The sequence below is a fragment of the Camelus bactrianus genome, chromosome 7 (genome assembly GCF_048773025.1).
Source record: "Camelus bactrianus isolate YW-2024 breed Bactrian camel chromosome 7, ASM4877302v1, whole genome shotgun sequence".
Lineage (NCBI taxonomy): Eukaryota > Metazoa > Chordata > Mammalia > Artiodactyla > Camelidae > Camelus > Camelus bactrianus.
The window spans coordinates 19,213,969-19,231,384 of record NC_133545.1 but is presented as its reverse complement, the minus strand read 5'-3'; the positions used below and the strand labels follow the sequence as shown (position 1 = coordinate 19,231,384).

Genomic DNA, 17,416 nt, shown 5'->3' with positions numbered 1-17,416 from the left:
AATCCATGCTCTTTCCAGTATCTCACTTTGAGCCTTAGATTTCTCATTTATAATATGCGGTAACATTACTAAGGCACAGCTATTATGACAATGAAAATAACGTATGCAAAGCAGAATACTTAATAAGTGACAGCTTTTTTTTTAATGCCTATAGTTTAGAAATGATGATAAGACTTTTGCCATGGACCACAATCACATAGTCTCCCCAGGGAGAAAAATATGAGCTCTGACTTACCAGGACAGCAGAAGTAGGTCCCATGGGATAGATTAGTGGGAATAGTCACATCTTAAAAAGAAGAATTTTAAATTCAATACAAGTTTAAATACTTACTATACTTTTCTCCATTTAGAGTTGACTCTTAAGTAGTTTATAGGCTCTAACTAGCTAAATTTGAAACAATTTGATCACCAAAATTTTGTTTGTATGCTGTATAAAAACGATGGTTGTATAAAAAGAAAAAGACATATACTCAAGGTGACTTAAAAAATGGAGGGAAATAGGAAAGAAGCAATTAGGAGAAATAGGAAAACAAAACCTTCTTTACAGAAAAATGACAGCTAATAAAAGCTGAAGAAATGATGAGACTTAAAAATACTGTTAGGCAGTCCTCAATGTAATGACTGATTCAATCAAGGAATATCAGTGGAAGACAAAACCTTTGGGTGACAGGTTGATGGGCATCATGGACTGAACTGTTTCTCAACCCCGGCGCCCTAGGGTGTGATCTTATTTGGAAATAGGTTTCTTGCAGGTATAATTAGTTATATATAATTAGATAAGGTCATACTGGGGTAGGATGGGATCCTAATGCAATATGACTGGTGTCCTTATAAGATGGTCATGTGAAGACACAGAGACACATGGAAAATGCCATGTGAAGATGCAGGTCGAATTGAAGTGCTGCAGCTACACGCCAAGGAATGTCTGGGGCTACCAGAAGCTGGAAGAAAGGAAGGATTCCCTCCTAAGGTTTCAGAGGGAGCCTATCAACACATTGTTTCCATACTTCTAGTCTCCAGAACTGTGAGACAATAAATTTCTGTTGTTTTAAGCCAGCCAATGTGTGGGTACTTTGTTACAGCAGCCTTAGGAAGCTAAAACAATGGCAAACAGGATAGACACAGGAGCACGAAAGTATCACCTTTCACATAATGAAAGACAGTGCTTTTCAAAGGAGAGCTCCATAGGTTACCACTTAATTAACATCACTAACAGTGGCACAACCTGACATACGTACCTTCTGATATCATGCAGTAAGAGGTACACAATATCAATTTGATAGACTGATGGCAATAGGTCCAAATTATTTCTCTCCCTTATCCACATCCCTTGCAATGTGACTTTGCAGCAACTCTCCTCAAGAGGTAGAGTTTATTTCTCCACCACTTGAGTGTAGGGTGGTCAACATAATGCCGCTGAAGTGACAGAGTGCTGGTTCTAAGCCAGATGAGACACGCTTCCACTCTCTTTCATACCCCTGCCTCTTCCATGAGAACAGACCAGTGCCAGCCTGCTTAAGTGTGATAAATGAATGGGGCAGAGCCTAGTCATATCAGCCCCCAGTCGATCTGTCAAATACCTGCAGATCCATGAATGAGTCTGTAACCAAAATCAGCTGAGCCCAGCCCAGTACAGATCAGCAGAACTACCTAGCCAATGGTTATTAATATCATGCCATTGAGTTTTGGGGTGGGTTGCTATGCAGGAATAACTAACTGTTACAATGATCTATTTAACATCCTTGCCAAATTTGTTTAAATGGAAACTAATCATGAAGAAAGAATCAGAAAAATCCAGTGTGGGACATTCTACATGACAACTGGCCTGGATACAAGTCAGTGTCAGGAAAAGCAACAACAAAAAGTGAGGAGACTGTTCTAGATAAACTGGAACAAGGTTTTTCAATCTCAGCACTAATTGACATTTTGGTCTAGATAATTGTTGTAGGGGGTTGTCCTGTATATTTTATGATGTTTAGCAGCATCCCTGGCCTCTGTCTTCTAGATGCCAGTAGCACCCCTAGTTGTGACAATCAAAAGTATCTCTAGGCACTGCTAAATGTTCACCTTGGGGCAATGGACTAAAGAGATGGAATCAAATGCAACGTTAGGACCCTGTTAGGAGCTTGGATCAAACAAAAAAAGATGATTTTAAAAGACATTTTGGACAATTAGAGGAGTCTGAATGTGGAATTAAAGATATTGAAACATTAATTTTCCTAGGTCTGAAAACAGTATTGCAATTGTGTAGGAGAATACCTTTATTCTTAGGAGATGTATGCTGGATTATTTTGAATGAACCATCGTAAAGTATTCAACTTACTTTCAAATGCTTCAATGGATAAATATGTATATTTACAGAAAAAGATAAAGCGAAGGTGACAAAATGTTAACTGGTGAATCTAGGTGAAGAGAATAGGGGCATTTATTGTATTGTTCTTTGGAATTTTGTGAGTTTGAACATTTTCAAAATAAAAAGTTGGGGGTAAAAAGAGTTAGTCTCATCTCCACTGCCTGACTCTTTACTGACTTAAATGATGCAAAGAGCAGGCTTGTTCTAAATGAATCTGGGGGCTCATTCTATGTTGCCTGGACAATGAGCTAGCTCAAACCAGGTATGGGGGGTTTGGAGCTGAGCAAGGGGGCTTTTCTCAGCCTGAGGAACTGTACACAGCTCTGCTTCTCATGGGACCCCTGGTTTCCTTTCTCTTGTGTAACATCCCACGGGACCAAAAGTCTAGGTGCTGGGCAGCTTGTGTGTGTTTCCCAGACAACTGTGGTAAACAGCTGGCACCAAAACCCAGGCTGCCTCATGCCAAGACAGTCTGATTATTTCTTTCACTGATAAAGGCTACTCTCAAACTTCCTTTATACAAGAAGGAGAGCAAAAGAGGGGTAGAATTCCCTTCTCTGGAACACAAACCATTCTGGGAGACCAGCAGGTCAGCCAGGGAAAATAAGAGGATGGGCTCTCTAGGCCCTTCCTTCTCTTAAAGACCTTGACCTTGACATTGACATTGTAAGCTTCCTCTTTCCACAGTAAAATCTAATTTTTTAACCTGTACCATGTGATGCAGTGGAATTTAAATCATGCCCTGGTGCATTAAAGTTTAGGCAACTGCAAAAAGACCCATCTTGCAAGAGAGCTAATATTTAAAACATAGACAAAACTCAGAAAACAAAAAGGAAAGTGTTGATAAATGCTTTAGTGTAAAACACTTAACTAAAACTTTTTAATGGCCAAAACAAATATGACAACATCAAGAAGAAAACACCATAAACTGAGCCAAAAGACAAATGGCACAGAAGAAAAAAAATTGTTACCAACAGAAAAAGGGTTTCTTTCTTTATTATATAAAGAGATCTTAAAGTTTTAGAAGGAAAAAATGAACAGGAAAATGGGCAAAGAATATTTCACAAAGAAAACAAGAATGGCAAAAACTACTTGGAAAAAATACAACTTCATTAGTGCTTAGAAAAGTGTAAATCATAAACATGTGATACCATTTTTACCCATCAGATTGACAAAAAGTTGAAAGTTTGATAAAACTCAGTTTTGACAAGGGTATAAATGAACTTACACTGTTGATGGAAGTGTGGATTGGAACAACTATTTGGGGGTTACAATTTGGAAACACCTAACCCAATTTTAAATGCACATATATCTTGACCTAGCAATTCCATTTATAGGAGTTAATCCTACAGATTGAGCCATACAAATTCCCAATGATGTATCTATAAAGATATTCATGGAAACATTGTTTAGAATAACAGTAAGTGGAAATGATTTAAATGTTCACCAATGGGGGCAATGGTTAAGTAAATTATGGCACATCCAATGATTAAAAGATCTTAGAAGATCTTTATGTGCTGACATGGAAATATGTCTGATATATTATTACACAAATAAAGCAAGGTACAGGTGTTTAGGGAAAACTTATTCTTCCTCCTGTATATCTCTCCTTTACTCTCACACCACCAGACTTACAACACTTCTGACACCAACCATGTGGGAGTTTTCTCCAAACCAAGCAATTCTCTATGACACCAGCTGGGTGTCTAACAATTTAATTCAATCTTGACACTACCTGGAGATAGTCAGATCCCAAACGTTAAGGGCTCAGTCCCACAAAATTTTGCCACCCCTACTTCAGATGCCAGTCTTAAGCAGTATGTCTCCAGGTTACCCATAACTTCTGTCTGACTTGGCTACAAATTGGAGGTTCCCATTGCCTCCTACACTTTGGAGAGTGAATTATTTGCTAGAACAGCTCATAGAACTCAAGGAAACACTTATGTTGATCAGTACAATAAAGGGTAATGTAAAGGATACAGATGAACAGCCAGATGAAGAGATACACAGGGTAAGGTCTGGGAGGGTCTGAGTACAGGAGCCTATGGACTTGGGGTGCTTCACCCTCCTGTTAGGTGGATGTGTTCACCTGTCTGGAGGTTCTCCAAATCCCATAATATTGGGATTTTTGTAGAGGCTTCACCACATAGGCATGATCAATTATTAACTCCATTTCTAGTCCTTTCTTCCCTCTCTAGAGAATGGGGGGTAGGGCTGAAAATTCTAAGCTTCTGATCCTGGCTTGGTCCTTCTGGGGACCACCCCCCAGGAAATTCAAAGGGATTTTAGGAACTCTGTGCCAGGAAGCAGGTTTAAAGACCAAATATTAGAATAAAAGATGCTCCAAGTGCTCTTATTACTTAGGAATTTACGAGGGTTTTAGGGGCTCTGTGCCTGGAACTGGGGTACAGTTCAATGTGTATATTTTCTATTATCTCACACTAGGGTAAGATATATTGTATGGTCTGCTTTGTGGGAAAATGGTTTATATATTTTATATGCTTTTATGGAAAAAATACACAAGAAATAGTTATCGGTGCTTACCTTGGGGTAAGAGTGAAAAGGAGATTTTTCTTCTTTCCACTATAAGCTGTTTTGAAGTTTGAATTTATTTTTGTTATGGTGGTGTTTTACAATTTAAAAAAATACACAGATTGTGCCTTGAAACAACTTTTAAAATGTCAATCAGTGACCTTTCTGATACTTTTGTGGAAAATATTTAAATTACTGAAACAGGATGAGGTTGCGTGTGGGCAAATTAATTTTAGCTGGGGATGCAAATAGTCTTGCGCCACTGCAACCAGGTGTATGATTTTCAGAACCTAGTTAGGCTGGATCAGAGCAGTTATCAGCTTTCTTAAGCAGTCTCAGGTCAATCACCTTTCTTAAATTGCTCAGGTCAGGCCTTTATGGAGACTCCTATTGGAAACCACAGTAGATAGTATGAAAAAAAACAATGCGACAGGAAATTTTTTTTCTTATTCTCTTTCACTGTCTCCTGAGTTTCTTCAGGAATGTGGAAGTTAAGATATAAACTTGATTCAAAAGCACTGAGATATGGGCAAAATTTGCAAAGGCGTTAGCATGATTCCTGCTCTTTATAAATGCACCAAATTTGTGTCTGGCTGAGTCTCTTTAAAACACCGAAGGTACTAATCCGAGAGGACAGCCTCTATCAGGGGAACATTTTCTGTTCCCAGTGAAGTGGTACATTCAGTTCCTGGTGCAGGCTCACTTAACTTCTATTAGTCGTTTTGCAGCTGTATCTTGGGAAGAGAAAATCGCTAATACTTTTTGGTAATTTCACAAGTAAACTAAAAACTCTTTTCTCACAGTTCCCATTTGTTTACAAATTTCAAGTCAATAAAACATGTCTACCTTTGTGGATACTTCTAAATTCTTTCATTGTCTACTGATACACCTACCTGGTTCCCAGACTCTACTTGTGTACCTAGATTTGTTGTCATAACATAGCAGGTAGATGCTGGTCCACACACCCCAGTTTGCCATTGAACTGATGGTGCAATTTTTGTTTTGTGGTTTACGATTCTAAGGTTGTTCTGGGACACTGCTTAAAAACACAGGTCACTACCAAATGAGATCCTGGATCTGATCAAGCTTGGTTTGTTATTTTCTAGGTTGTTCAGGACATTAGATGAATGCTTAAATTTGTTACTGAAGAGTTGCTATGAATACTGAAGATGCACATACGGGATTATTATTGTAGGTTGGTTTGTGACAGCTGGCCCTGATTTAGTTATTTCCTCAAGAAGACACTTTGAACAATTATTTAAATGCCTCCCCTCTGCAATTACAGTAATAATGATGATGATGATTTTGCAACTGAATATGCAATTCAAGGTGCATATACTCAACTACTGTTTTTAGCTTGCTTTTCTTTTTACATTGATGTCAGCTGTTGTTGTCAGGCTTACTGAAGAACAGAGAACCGTTTTTCCACTGAAGGTCACTAAACTATATGAAAAAAGTAATTAGGGGTCAATACAGGAAGTTATAAGAAAAATAATTGTTATAGTTAGTATTTAAGGAGTGCTATGAGCAAGTCTTTTTTTCTTCTTAGAAAAATATAACATTTCAGAACTTATCTGCTTGTAATATTAACAAGAAGATATCTTATGTAATAATGATAAATATCTGACAATGGTTTTGTTCTATAGTACAGTCAATTAAGGAGTCACCTGCAAGTGAGAAAGAGGATGAAATAGGGAGAGGTGTGTGTTGTGGGTAAGGGGAGACAATACAGAGTAAAAGAAATGAAGTCAGATGCAGAAGGAGTAGGAAGATGCTGAGAGTAAAGACAGATAAAGGAGTAAGAGGAATAAGACAGAGTAATAGGGCGAGAGAACAAGTAGAGACAGGTGGGTAGGAAGGGAGAGGAAGGGGAGCAGAAACATGAATAAAGAAGGAGGAGGCAACAGAGTAGTGTGGGGAATTACAAGAAAAGCATTTAGGTTTGTTTTTGAGATGAACATGGGATCTCTAGAATGGGGCATTTATGCCACCATCACCTGTTACCAACTCTCTTTGAAATACTGATTAACTACTGTTTACAACTCTAAGCACTCAAATCATTTTAATTTGGACCTGGCAGATAAGGTGGGAAAGTTGAAATGGAAACCTTACAAACTGGATGTCCAAGCTAGCTGTCATGGCAGTGTCTGGTTTCTTGAGGCTGACTTCGTAGGAGAAATTCCAAAGGAAGGAGGAGAGCTCAGCTGTCAGTTAATGGCAGCTTCCACTCTCCTAAGACTTCAGGGGGAAAAGTTCTTAACTTGGCTGCACACTATGCTCATCAGAGAATCCCGTTATAAAGGTGGTTATTATGGGGGGCTATGAGAGCAGTGATCCAAACATTCAATTGGGTAAAATTAGGTCAAAGGCCAGAGGCTCTCAAACTTTGTTCTACTATATTTAGCAACTGGCATTGCTAAAAATTGTAGAGGTGAGGGGAGGAGATCATTTCAAACTTATTTGGAAATACACATGAGGAAAACGAATCAAAACTATCAACATACTGAGAAAGGTCTCCTTAAAAATTTACATTTGAGAAATGATTTGAGCTGATTCCAACATTATGAGGGCATCTGGCATCTCTTTGAAGACAAACTTCTGTTGATGTCCTCAGATGGAGCTGAGATGGGGAACCAGGAGACATAGTTTGCTTCTTTTCCACTTTGTTGTACTATATATATAGCTCAGTTCAGTCCCTTGTCCTACTGGATATCCCTGCATTCCTGTACTTTCTGGCCTGCTCTCCAAGCTGGATTTGGTTCTTTTCTACTGCGGAGCCATCTAGAATTTGCTATCACCATGATCTTCTATTTCTGTCATTTCTCATTTCCCTCTCCAGTTCCATCTGTTTCAGTAACACTGAAACTTAACCTGCCCCTCACCTATATGCTTAGGGGGAAAAGGTAGAGGAGGAAGCTGTCCCAAATCAGCTCGATCTTTTCATGCCCCATAGTATATACTTATTTCCATTTATAGTGGCCTCTGGAGCCAAAGCTTCCTAACGTAGGAGGGGATTCTAATATGATAACTTTCTTGTGGAATAGGAGGAAAATATTGCCCTGACAGACCTATGGGATTGTCTCCTGATGATTTTGGAGATAGCTTTAATTAGAAAGTATGATATTTGGCCTGTGGCCTAATGGAGATAATGCTACTGCTAACCACCACAATGACCACCATTGTTAACTTACACTTTATTTGATGCTTCTTTCTGAATGCTTTGTGTATTAACCTTTTAAATATCTGACTACTTGACTGTGAGCTCCTTAATAGCTAGGTGTATGTCAGCACCTGGTACATAGTAGGTGCCTAACAAGTGTTTACTGAATGAACGAATGAAAGTTTAAGCAGTCCAGCCAATGAAAGTGAGAGCAGGCTGGATGGAGCAGGGGGGAAATGAGAGGAGCCAGTTCCGTCTCCTCGTTCACCGAGACCAAGTTGAGCCCTGCCTGTGGTGATGGGACAAAAGCACTGAAAGGTCCTGACTTAAGAATCCCCCTAACTTCAAACATTTCTACCCAGAGGGCTAGGATGCTTTTTTTCTGAGCCACTCTCACTTTTCCCAAAAGGCCTTTTGGTTCCAAGAACACCAGGAATCAGTGTTAATTGCTTTTTGGAATATTATTTTGTCAGCTTCATTCAGATGTGGTAATTTGCAAAGCAACCCCCAGCAGTTGACAGTTCATCCATAGCTATGCAATGTTCAGACATTTCCTGGGATTCCTGCCCACTGCCTAGGCAGCTGGCAGTGTTCGCCACAATATGTGCTCACCTGGGATTAACTTGGAACCTAGTCGTGCTTTGTTGTGTCTGGGATTTAAAAAATTCTGAAAGGGTGAAGGCCCAAACCTACTTGATTCAGAAAATAAAAGTGTACCAACTTTTACTTTAAGAATTAGCAGGTGCTTAAAGATCATCTAGTCTACAATGGGTGGAAGAGGAAATTGCAGCTCTGACAGATTCAATGGCAAGGTCAACTGGCTGGTAGCTGGGAGGCAGGGTCCAAAATCTATATTCTTCATGTGGCACCAAACTGTGAGCTAGGGTCCCCTGGATTTATGCCGGTGTGGATATAAGTGTTTAAGTCACTATCTGTTTCTCTTTGAAGCTCTTTTTCCTGGCTAGGGACTTCCTGGTCCTCGTTTACACATGCTTCAAGGTCACAGCTCAGACCCAACTGTCTACCAAAAAAACTAGACACTTATGAGAGGAATCATTGCCAGTTCCTGCACTCTATGTGCCCCAGCTCCAACCAAGCTCAGCACACCAATGGTGGGATAAAGTGCTCTCTGGAACCAGGAATTTCTAAGTTTCGATGCCAACAGGGGAAAGGGTGAATTCTGTCTGATTTCTCTGGCAGGCTAAGGCTGCAGCTGCTGCTGCTGCCACCTCCTGGGAGAAGATAGACTGGAGCTTCATACCTGAGGCTAGTCTCAATGTTCACCTGTGACTTGGGCAAAGGCCCCACTGGGGCCAGGCTGAAGTTCCTTTGTCCTAGAAAAGAAAGGGAATATCCCCTTACTTAGGAAACAAAACATCAGTATTTGCTTTCATCTATTCCTTTTTGGTAGTGTTGCGCTGAAAGAAATGTTTTCAAATGACAATGACAAAGCTGAAATGAGTTAATATGGAAACCATGGGAAAGCAGAAGTTAAGACTTAGGAATACCCCCAGATTCTTTCTCTTGGTCTTCTGAATCCTAAATCCTGGGGTAACGTTAGGAGTACATACACCTGAGTATTGCATAATAGAGAGGAAACATATGAGTTTTAACTCCAAGAATCTGAGTTTACCTGCAGGGTTATTGTGAAGATTAATTGAGATAATACATGTAAGTTCCTGGTAAATTCAATGGGATTTTTATCTGGCCAAATTCACTCCTCTAATCCCCATGGTGATTTTCTTAATTTACTGATCAGAGATTGACTCATAGCTCCTATGCCTTTAATTCCTTCCAGTCTTCTGGTCTACAGATGATCCCTAAGCTAACTCATTTCATTTTTTAAAAATATAGCCATAAATTATTGCTATGGATTGAATGTTTGTGCCCCACCCCCAATTCGTATGTTGATGCCCTAATTCCGAATGTGCTTAGGGCCTTTGAGAGGTAATTAAGTTTAGATGAGGTCATGAAGGTGGAGCCCCCTGATGGGATTAATGCCCTTATAAGGGGATGAAGAGACCAGAACCCTTCTTTCTTGGGCATGTGAGAATACGGCAAGAAGGCAGCCACTTGAAATCTAGGAATAGGGCTCTCACCAGACACCAAGTCTACTGGCGTCTCGATCTTGGACTTTCCAGCCTCCCAAGTATGAGAAATAAATGTCTGTTGTTTAAGCTGCCCAGTATATGATATTTTTGTTATAGCAGCCCAAGCTGACTAAGACAGAAATTGGTACACAAAAGTGGCAGTGCTGCTGTAATAGATACCTAAAAATATGGAAGCAGCTTTGGAACTGGGTAATGGGCAGAGACTGAAAGATTTCTGAGGTGCCTGCTAGAAAAAGTCAATATTGCTATGAAAGGACTCCTGGAGGCAATTCTCTCCTAGAGGTGAGCTCTCAGGAAGAGAAGGGGAGAGCTGGAGAGAATGCTTCCATCTTCTTAGAGAATATAAATAATCATGAACAGACTGTTGATAGAAATATGAACAGTAAAGGTCATCCTGGTTTCAGACAGAAAAGAGGAACATGTTATTGGAAACTGGAGGCAGGGTGATCCTTGTTATAAAGTACCACAGACTTGGCTGAATTATATTCATGTTGTAGTATTTTGCAGAAGGAAAAAAACTGCAAGTGATGAAACTGGATATCTAGCTGAGGAGATTCCTAAGGAAAACATTGAAGGAACAGCTTGGTTCCTCCTGACTGCTTATAGCAAAATGTAAGAAGACAGAAATGAGTTGATGATGGAACTGCTAAGCAAAAAGGAACCAGAACTTAAAGATTTAGAAAATTCCCAGCCTGTTCATATTACAAAAAATGAGAGCCTTCGAGCCATGACTACCACCTGATAGAGCCCTGGGTGAATGTGTCTCTGGCCTGGAAGAGTATCTGGGGCAGGACCACTCCTGGGGGGTCCAGCAGGCAGAGCGTCAAGCCAAAGGAATTGTTCTCTAGCCTTAAGATCTCATGGAGTTTGCTTTGCTAAGTTTTGGACTTGCTTAGGACTCATCACCCCTTCCTGCTTTCTTCTTTCTCTTTTAGAATGGGAATGTCTATCCTAGTCTGTTTGGTTTCATGGGTTCATAGCTGGAGAGGAATTCTGCCTCAGAATGAGTCTCACTCGTATCTGATTTAGATGAGACTCTCGACTTTAGAGTTGATGCTAAATAAATTAAGAGTTTGGGGGCTATTGGGATGGAATGCATGTATTTTGTCTGTGAGGACATACATTTTGGGGGCTGGGGTGGAAGCAAGAAGTTGGTTGACCAGAAAGAGGGCTCTCACCAGATACCAAATCTACTGATGTCTTGATCTTGGACTTCCCAGCTGCCAGAATTGTGAGAAATGAATGTTTGCTGTTTAAGGACACCAAGTCTATGATATTTTTGTTATAGCAGCCTGAACTGACTAAGACAATTAGTGAGAAGAAATTCAGGAGGAACTAAGAGATTCAATTCAGGAAATATTTCTAGAGGATCTACTATGTACTAGTTACAGAGGTTTTAAAGAAGAGTAATGTAGGTGTAGATCTAAAATGTGCCCACTAATTACATTAGGAAAAAAAGTGACTAAGAATTAGGTACTTGGGTTCTGGATTCAGATCTGCAAACAGCCCTGTTGTGTAAATGACCTTACACATGACATCTAACATATTTGTGTATTAGTTTCTTCATCTGTTGCATAATAATATCATGAAGGGAAATTCTTCCTTTTACGGTAGAGCCTGACTGGACATAACACATTTGAGTACTGCATTGTGCTTCAACTCTCCTAACCAGCTGAAAGCTGTTAAAGAGACCATGACCTTTGAATGATCCTGGTAAGCTAAAGCAAGACCCTTATTGGACCTATCTGAAGATTTCTTTTTCCTGACCAATGAAATATGGAGCTTGTTTTAACCATCATGTACAAAGCTGTGGATTTATTCCAGCCTATTCAGAGTATTTGTTTTAATCTTTAATTAGTGTAGCAAACCATGACAACGCCTCCTAAAAATTAAAAACACCTTCTTTCCCCTCTCAGTCAATTGGTATGCCTGGAAATAAGTAAAACCAGCTGGATTTATTTTGCTTTTTAACTCTGGTGGTCTTTATTATTTGACATTATCTTATATTTGAATAGCACTGTACAGTTTACTAAGTCTCTTGCCACCTGAGCAGAGTGGGATGTACTCAAACAGGATGGGCTTTTGAACCAAAGAGATTCTGGCTCTGTCACTGACTAGCTATATTTCCTTGGATAAGTAACTGTAACAGTTAGGGTCTCAGCTGTAAACAGATGGCATTCTCCAATTGGACGATTTGAGAGGTTTAATAAAACGACTATTTATAAAGATGTGAGAACGTACTGGGAAACAACAGGAAGCAAGGGGAGGGGATGACTACTAGAACCCAGAACCAGAGAGAGCTATGTGGAGAGGCCACTTGGGAGGACCTGTGACCTTTGGTTGAAAGGGCCAGTCAGCCCACTGTGACCTTCAAGCAGGAAGTCAGGGGAAGGAATACCCCAACCTCACTCCCTTCCTTACCCTACCTCTGGAGGGGAACACCAAAGATAACAATTATTTAACCTTTCTGAGTCTTATTTTTCTCACCTGTTAAAAAGAGAGTAATAATATTTCCTAGAGTTTCTGTGAGAATTAAATGAGAACTTATAGCAGACGAGCTATGCCCCCTTCCTTCACTTGATATTTAAAACCTCCCTGTGAAGTAGACAAGTTAGATTTTATTAATGCCAATTTACAGTGGTGGAAAATGAGACTCTGAGAAGTTAAGTGACTTTCCCAAGGTCTCATAGCTAGAAAAGTAGTAGAACTGGACTGAAAACAAGATTTTCTATGTATACTTCAGATTTCTTTCCCTAGATTATTCTGTACCCCTCAGCCCCTTCTGCAGAAGGCTGCCACAGATGGTTTCTTCTTTCGAGAGCTGCTATAGCCAGAGCTATGGTAACTCTGTTATTTAGAGAAAAATTGACTGACCCAGGAATCAGTGCCTAAGCCCCCCCAAAAGCAAGCACTGGTTGGTTAAAAATGAAGAAGGTCAAATGCTCACGAGGTGGTTTGATGTAAGACTCTGACCAACATAGGAACCCACATTGGAGGCTTGGCAGCTGTGCTTGGATATCTAATAGGCATCCCCTATATAGTACACTGAAATCAGAATTCTTGATTCCTTCTACCTCAAAGCTGTTCCAACCCCAAACCTTCCCCTCTCGATAAAAGCATCACTAAATACTCAGTGGTGCAAACACAAAACCCAGGAGTCATTCTCGATTCTTTCCTCTTCTTCCTGCCTTCCATCCCTCACCAGCATGTCTAATTGGCTTTACTTTCAAAATATATCCCAATTCAACCACTTCTCTTCATCTCCTCTGCCAGTGCAAGCCACCATCATTTCTTACCTGGCTACTATAACCTCCTGTCAAGTCTCCTCACTTCAATTCTTGCCTCTTCCCAACCCATTTTCTGTTCTGCAGAAATAGATCTTTACAAAATGTAAAATGGATCACGCTACTCCTTGGCTTGAATCCCCAGCAAGGGTCTCCCCTTCACATTTGTATGTCATGGCTCCTCACCATGACTGTTGGGGCCCTACTTGTTCTGATTCCAGTCTCCCCCTCTATCACTATGCTCCTGTCACATTCTTTATTCTTTAACACACCAACCCCCTTCCTGCCTCAGGCCCATTGCACTTGCTTATTATCTCTTCCTAGAATGTTCTTTATCCAGCCTTCACATAGCTGGCACTTACTCACTGTGCAGGTATTAGCTCAAATATTATCTTCTTAGAGACACTTTCCTTTACCATCCAATCTAAATATTACTCTGGTGGAGTCTCTTCTTAGCACCTAAAATTCACAGACTAAAATTATGTAGTTGACTTATTTATTATATTTATTATATGTTGCCTTGCCAGAATGTAATCTCCATGAAAGCAGGGCCCTTATCTGGCTTGTCTGTTTATCCCTGTCTCCCTAGCATCTAGAACAGGGCCTGGCATATCACAGCCCCTCAATAATTTTTTTTTTACAGGAAAAGATAGTGAATGGTGACAAACCAAATATAATTAGTTACTCTTTCTGGGAAGTATTTGCTATGAGAAGCATTTTGAAATGTCATCAGAGAGTAAAAGATGATTTCTTTTAGGAGATGACAAAATAACTGGGTTACTAGAGCTAGTGATCCCTGAATAATGATGATACTTTGTGCAGTTCCCTCTGAGGCCATCAGTATGTCCTAATCTTTGAAGTATGGGGGAAAATGAGGAACTAAATGACCGCTGACAGTTTCCAGGTCTTCCCCCATGTATGTTACAATAAACCCCATCACCTAAGGCAATGCCCCAAAAGGAGAGAAGGTAAAATTGTATCCTTAGGAGATCTGATCTGCTAGCAGACTCTTGCAGACTGTGAAATTTCTTTAGTCTTCTATTTTATCTTAACATTTACACAAATTTTGGGCTCAGTATCGTATCTATTTGTATTTATGTTAATATGTGAACGCTTTAAATTATTTTCCCATTTGTAAACTCTGTGCTGCAGGAAAGCCATGCTATCCTGCATCTTTACATTTTCCATGGCAGTCATACCTCAGGGATACATTTTTGCAGTCTGAGAAGTTCTGGCATTCTTTTCCTTTGCAACTCAAGTATTCTTTTAGCACAATTCACTCATCCTTCAATAAACATTTATTGAACATCTACTACATGCTGGGCGCTCTAACAGGACTAAGGATATAACTGTGAACAAGACATGTATGACTCCTATCTTCATGGGACTTATAGTTTAGAAAAAGAGAATGAGAAATAAAGAGGAAATTAAAATATATTGGCGATGCTTACTAAGATAAGGAAGAAAACTCAGGATGACAAGGGAAATGTAGAAAATGGCACATAATCCCAAAATAGGTGGTGAGGACTGATTTTCCAGAATGAAATAATCTGGAAAAAAAAAATGAGTAGAAATTAGCCAGGTGAAGAATGGGGGGATAGTATTCCTGGCTTGGCTTAGACTAAGCCTTGGAGACCAGAGAGAGAGCACAGAATTTATAGGAGCCAATTCAGTGTATTAGTTTAGCGTGGCTGGAATAAAGTGCAAAGGCGAAAGAAGAGAGAGAAGGTTGGAGAGGTAATCAAGGCCAGATATGAAAGGCCTATGCTAAAGACATTCAATGTTACTCAAAGGTTTTAGAAAGTCACTGAAAGTCACAGTCATCTTAGGAAGAACTTTTAAAAAAGATGACTCGGAGACCACAACTCTATGTTTGGAAAAGAACAAGGACTCGACATATTTTAGGGTAAAGGGTGTAATTAGCAAATTCAGAGCCCCAAACTAATTGAACTGAGTCATCATTTTAATCTTCTCCCCTTAAAAGTAACTCTTACCTCCAAAGATGACCACTAATCATCTTTGGGACTAAGTAATCTTCTCTAGTCTCTCCCACTGTCTCTGGACTCCCAACTCGAGTCACTGGGATTATAGCATTCCCTCAAGAAACAAATAATTTTCCAACATGCTGCAACACACAAAGCACATGTAATTTTACAGGTTTAAATACTGTGGACTTCCTATTCGGCATTCTTGATCTGATATGCTAGTGGAGGCCACAACTAAGTTTTCCCCTTTGGAAACAGGAAGTCAGGAGAGGATGTGAGGAAGTTTGGGCTGGTTAATGATTATAACAGGAAAAGAATACAATTATAGTACTGTGGTGTTTCCATTCACTTGGTCATTCACTGAGAAACTCTTTGCTTGAGTTTTTCTATCCCTCAAGGGGAGATGAAGATACCGTGCAGGCTTTCAGGGGTAGAACCTATTAGACAATGAGTGATGTGTACTTTGGTAGTACAGTGGCTAAGCCGAGGAATAAATGCACAACCCTGACCAACAGGTATGTGATGGGAACATTATCTAAAACAGCTAGATGTTTAGAGCAAGTGTTCCTTTTTTGATAAGAAGCTGATATGATGCCTATATGGCATTCAGAGCACATGGGCTGTTACTCCCTCAGTGGCCATTTTCTTCAAACCCTCTGTCTCTCACTCTTTCAGAACTTTTGGGCTAAATATGTCAGTTAAAAGTGGGCAGATTTACCAGTTGGAAAAATGATGACACCCAACTTCTCATCTCCTTAAGGATTTTTCTGGTCTGTGGGAAAATGTCATCACTGAGCAAATCAGTTGCACAAGATGGTATGAGAGGGCTCATAACAGATGCTTACAACGAAGGGCATCACAGACTGAAAACTGAATAGGGTGAGAGGACACATGAGCATTTCCTTTTCTGTCGCCATGTGGCTCTAGAACAAGGGACAAGACATTTAAAACCAGGACAACTCCAGAGGGAAAGGTCATTAGCTATTCTACTCCAATTCCCTTGAGTGCTGTTTCCTTAAAGAATTTAGAAACTGGAGAGAGCAGTGGTTTCCAAAGTCGCAACGGCGTCCCTTCTCCAAATTCGTCTTCTCATTTTCCCTTCCTGGCCCATAACTACAGTTTGTTTCTTTTCATAATATTTTTGGCTTTTCCTTACCTCAGCTTGTAAGAAAAGTTATTTCGGCCACTCTTCTCCAAGCGCCTCGGGAGAACCCCTCAGGTGCTCACACTTCAGCCTGAGTTGCGGCCGGTCAGTCATTCAGGAGAGTTCAGCGTCGAAGACCCCCAAGGGAGAATCGCCGACGCGCACGCGTCTCACCGCTGCAAGCAGAGGTAGCGATGCGAGACGAGGAGAGCGGACGGCCCAAGCAGGGCCGCGGGCCCTTTAAGAACAAGCCACGCCCCTCCCCTCCTCCCGGAGCGGCCGGCGGTCGGTGGCGGCCGCTACGGTGCTGACAAGATGGCGGCTGGCGGGGCTGTTGCTGTGGCGCCCGAGTGCCGGCTTTTGCCCTACGCGCTACACAAGTGGAGCTCCTTCTCCTCTACCTACCTTCCCGAGTAAGTGCCGGGCCCTGGGATCGTGCTGCCCTACTCTTCGGTGTAAACACGGCTGGGCCAGGGGGGCGGTGGAGGGCAGCCGAGCCGAGAGGCCCAAGCGGGGCCTGGTGAGGGGGACGCGCGGCCTCCGGAGTCTCCTTCCAGCCTCTGAGCGAGTTGCCCGCCCCCGCCTCAGGGAGGGGTTAGGGTCCGGAGAGAGAGGTCTTGGGGGGAAGGGGCGAGGTGTGTGGCGGGGCCGCGGCACGTAGGACAACCGGAGCCGGGAGATGCTGCGGCCGGGATTTGGAGGTTGAGGAGGGCTTGGGAGCGGGCGGCTCAGGGAGGTGGGGCAGGAGCCCGAGCTTTCGGGGTCCGGACGGCAGGCAAACTGGCGAAGCTGTCTAAGGGCGTCTGAGGTGGCTGGAGACGGGGGACAGTTTAGTCGATTGCTGCCG

The 17,416-nt window shown here is 41.3% G+C and overlaps 1 protein-coding gene and 1 long non-coding RNA gene across 7 annotated transcripts in view; one reads left to right on the top strand and one right to left on the bottom strand.

The window, feature by feature from the left end:
• Positions 1 to 16,714, bottom strand: part of LOC123614681 (uncharacterized) — a 111,245-nt gene extending 94,531 nt beyond the window's left edge. For all 4 annotated transcript variants that reach the window (XR_006722141.2, XR_012508089.1, XR_012508087.1 and 1 more), the window contains exon 1: positions 16,582 to 16,714. This is a non-coding gene — a long non-coding RNA (uncharacterized LOC123614681). The remainder of the gene's footprint in view (positions 1 to 16,581) is intronic.
• MKLN1 (muskelin 1) overlaps positions 1 to 17,416 on the top strand; it is a 312,347-nt gene that overhangs the window by 126,082 nt on the left and 168,849 nt on the right. For all 3 annotated transcript variants that reach the window (XR_012508085.1, XR_012508086.1, XM_074367050.1), the window contains exon 3: positions 16,587 to 16,982. Coding sequence is in view for 1 of the 3 variants with exons in the window: in XM_074367050.1 (XP_074223151.1) it covers positions 16,885 to 16,982 (98 nt within the window). In the remaining 2 variants the exon portion in view is untranslated. The remainder of the gene's footprint in view (positions 1 to 16,586; positions 16,983 to 17,416) is intronic.